The 2774-nt window shown below is 47.9% G+C and overlaps 1 protein-coding gene across 1 annotated transcript; it reads left to right on the top strand.

Moving 5' to 3' along the window:
- Positions 1 to 382: 382 nt before the first annotated feature.
- Positions 383 to 1330, top strand: LOC129326147 (olfactory receptor 51V1-like). Its single transcript, XM_054974297.1, has one exon. The coding sequence runs from the start codon at positions 383 to 385 to the stop codon at positions 1328 to 1330; it is 948 nt and encodes a 315-aa protein (XP_054830272.1).
- The last annotated feature ends 1444 nt before the right edge of the window (positions 1331 to 2774 follow it).

Here is a 2774-nt window from a genome sequence, read left to right as displayed (position 1 = left end):
AGTCTTCCAGTTTTCCCATCAGAATGTCATGGGGGACCTTATCAAAAGCTTTACTGAAATCCAGATAAATCACGTCAACAGAGTTCCCCCGATCCAGTAAGTTGGTCACTCGATCAAAGAAGGAAACCAGGTTGGTCTGGCAAGATTTGTTAGGAACAAAACCATGCTGACTTCCCCGGATCACTGAGTGGTCCTTCAGATGCTTACAGATTGATCCCTTTAAAATCTGCTCTAATATCTTCCCAGCAACAGAAGTCAGACTGACCGGCCTGTAGTTTCCCGGGTCATCCTTCCTGATTCCTAAGTGGCTTTCAAAACTACTATTTGTTCCAGTCCCCTTCTGAATTTCAGTGGAATTCAAAAGCCCCACTTGTCAGTCGTCATGGCACCATCCACCCCTGCCAACCTCAGTGCCACATTATTTACCCTGCGTGGCTTCCCAGGGCTGGAGATGTTTCACCACTGGATTGGCATCCCCATCTTTTCCGCCTACCTGTTTGCTGTACTGGGCAACTGCACCATTCTGTACATCATACGGACGGAGCCGAGCCTGCACCAGCCCATGTACTATTTCCTGGCCATGCTGGCTACCACCGACCTGGGCCTCTGCCTCACCACCGTGCCCACCGTGATGGGTGTCCTCTGGTTCCAGCTGAGGAAGATCACCAAACATACCTGCATCGTTCAAATTTTCATCATCCACTCCTTCTCCTTCATGGAGTCAGCGGTGCTCTTTGCCATGGCATTGGACCGTTTCCTGGCCATCTGCCACCCCCTGAGGTACACCGTTCTCCTGACCACAAGCAGAGTGGTCGGAATCGGCCTGGCCCTGCTGCTCAGAAGCACCCTGCTCCTGGTGGCCCCCGCAACGTTCCTTCATTTCTTCCCCTATTGTCCAGATGCGACTCTTTCCCATTCCTACTGCCTGCACCAGGATGTGATCCGCCTAGCATGTACTAACACAGCCTTCAACAGTTTCTATGGCCTCACCCTCATCCTCCTTACCATGGGCTGTGATCTCCTCTTCATCCTCGTCTCCTACAGCCTGATCTTGAAGGCAGTCCTGGGCATGAGTGCTGGGAATGAAGGCCACCAGAAGGCCCTGGGCACCTGCATCTCCCACATCTGTGCCGTCCTGGCCTTCTACGTCCCAGTGCTCGGGCTCTCCATTGTGCACCGGTTTGGCCAGCATGCCTCTCCCCTTCTCCATGTCATTATGGGCAACATCTACATCCTCCTCCCACCCCTGATGAACCCCGTCATCTACAGCATCAAAACAAAGCAGATCTACACCCGGATCCTCAGAATAATCTCTCTTAAGAGAGTCTGAGGAACCAAGATGAGCCTTGAGGGAGCCGTTAGCACAGATGCCTTGTAAGCAGAGCGACATGGAGTGTAGGACCCTGCGTTGCAGTGTGTGTGTGTGTGGAGAGAGAGAGAGAAAACTTACACTTAGAACTTGGTTTAAAGTTTAGGAAAGAAACAAGAGTTCTTTACTGTAGGAACTCCACACAGGATAAGAAAGACAAGAGAGAGATCTCTTTCTAGCTATTGAGTCTAAAGATGCCAAAGGATTGCAGGATGGGATGTCCTGTCTCCAAGGTTGCAAGATGAAGAAGGGACAGTGTAACAAAGAGAGGACGATGAGACGTGATGAAGAGGAACTCCCTGAGAACAGCAATCTACGCATCAAAGTGTAGGAAACAGGGATGAAGCATTCCACCTGACGGGATGGCCCGTGGGGAGGGGGCAGGAAAGCTCCCACTCTCTTGACTTTCTGCAAACTATGCAAAACTTAGTTATTTAGGGCTTTTTTTACTCAGGCAATAGGGCAGCGCTGTAAGGAAATGGTTCAGAGAGATGTTTTGGTACCGACTCCTGTCTGTTGATGTCGCTCTGCTCCTACTGAGTAATTTCCGTGTCATTTAATTTGTCATGCCGAACTACTTGGGTTTTGTTTCAGCAAAGCCCTTTTCTGAATTCCTGTATTTGAATGTATCCTTCTGTTCAGATTTCCGCAACGCATACTCCAGTGTATTTTTTAAAGTCCCCGTTATTAATCGTATGGACTCACGCTGTGTAACCTGCCTGGCGTCTCAGTGAGAAAGGCGGACTATAAATAACATAAAGGAATGAACAAATAAATAAATAAAAATAAAGGCTAAACAGGTCCCTGACCTCTCTGCTTCTCTGACACTGAGATTGTCCCTCTCGGAGACCTGAGAAAGGGCAACATTCAGTCTCTCTCTTCTTATAGGAGCAGCACGTCCCCTATGCCAGGTCCTGTATGTGTGATGCAAGGGGAATTTCCCACCTATAGATCCGTCAGAATTTTAATTCCATTAGCATGCCTTCTTGGCATTCTTTTCTCTTCTGTGCCTCCTCTTACATCCCCCGCCCCTTCTAGTTTCACTGAAGAAACGGCCTCTTTCCTTTCCCCTTATCTCTGGTTTTGTTCTTGGTCCTTCTAAGTTCTGACATAGGCCCTCATACACTTTGTTCAGCTGTGTTTTTAAAGCTACATTTGATAGACGGAGACTTTTTTGAAATATTTCAACCTTGCCTTCCTCCCCTCTTCAAATGGAGGTTCAAAAGAACCAAACAGCACAAACGTGTTAAAACATTTTCAATCAAAAGCCTCCAAAAGACAGAAAACGTCGCTAAGATATTTCTGCCAGAAGCATTCGGCTGCCCAAACTTCATTCGGTTGCTCTCGAAATAGAAAGTGCGGCATTTTTGTTTTAAATTGCCTTGGATTTTTATTACAGCTCCTC

This window comes from Eublepharis macularius, chromosome 3 (assembly GCF_028583425.1).
Source record: "Eublepharis macularius isolate TG4126 chromosome 3, MPM_Emac_v1.0, whole genome shotgun sequence".
NCBI classification, from domain to species: Eukaryota; Metazoa; Chordata; class Lepidosauria; order Squamata; family Eublepharidae; genus Eublepharis; species Eublepharis macularius.
Note: the sequence above shows the minus strand (reverse complement) of the source record. Positions and strands in the feature narration are given on the sequence as shown.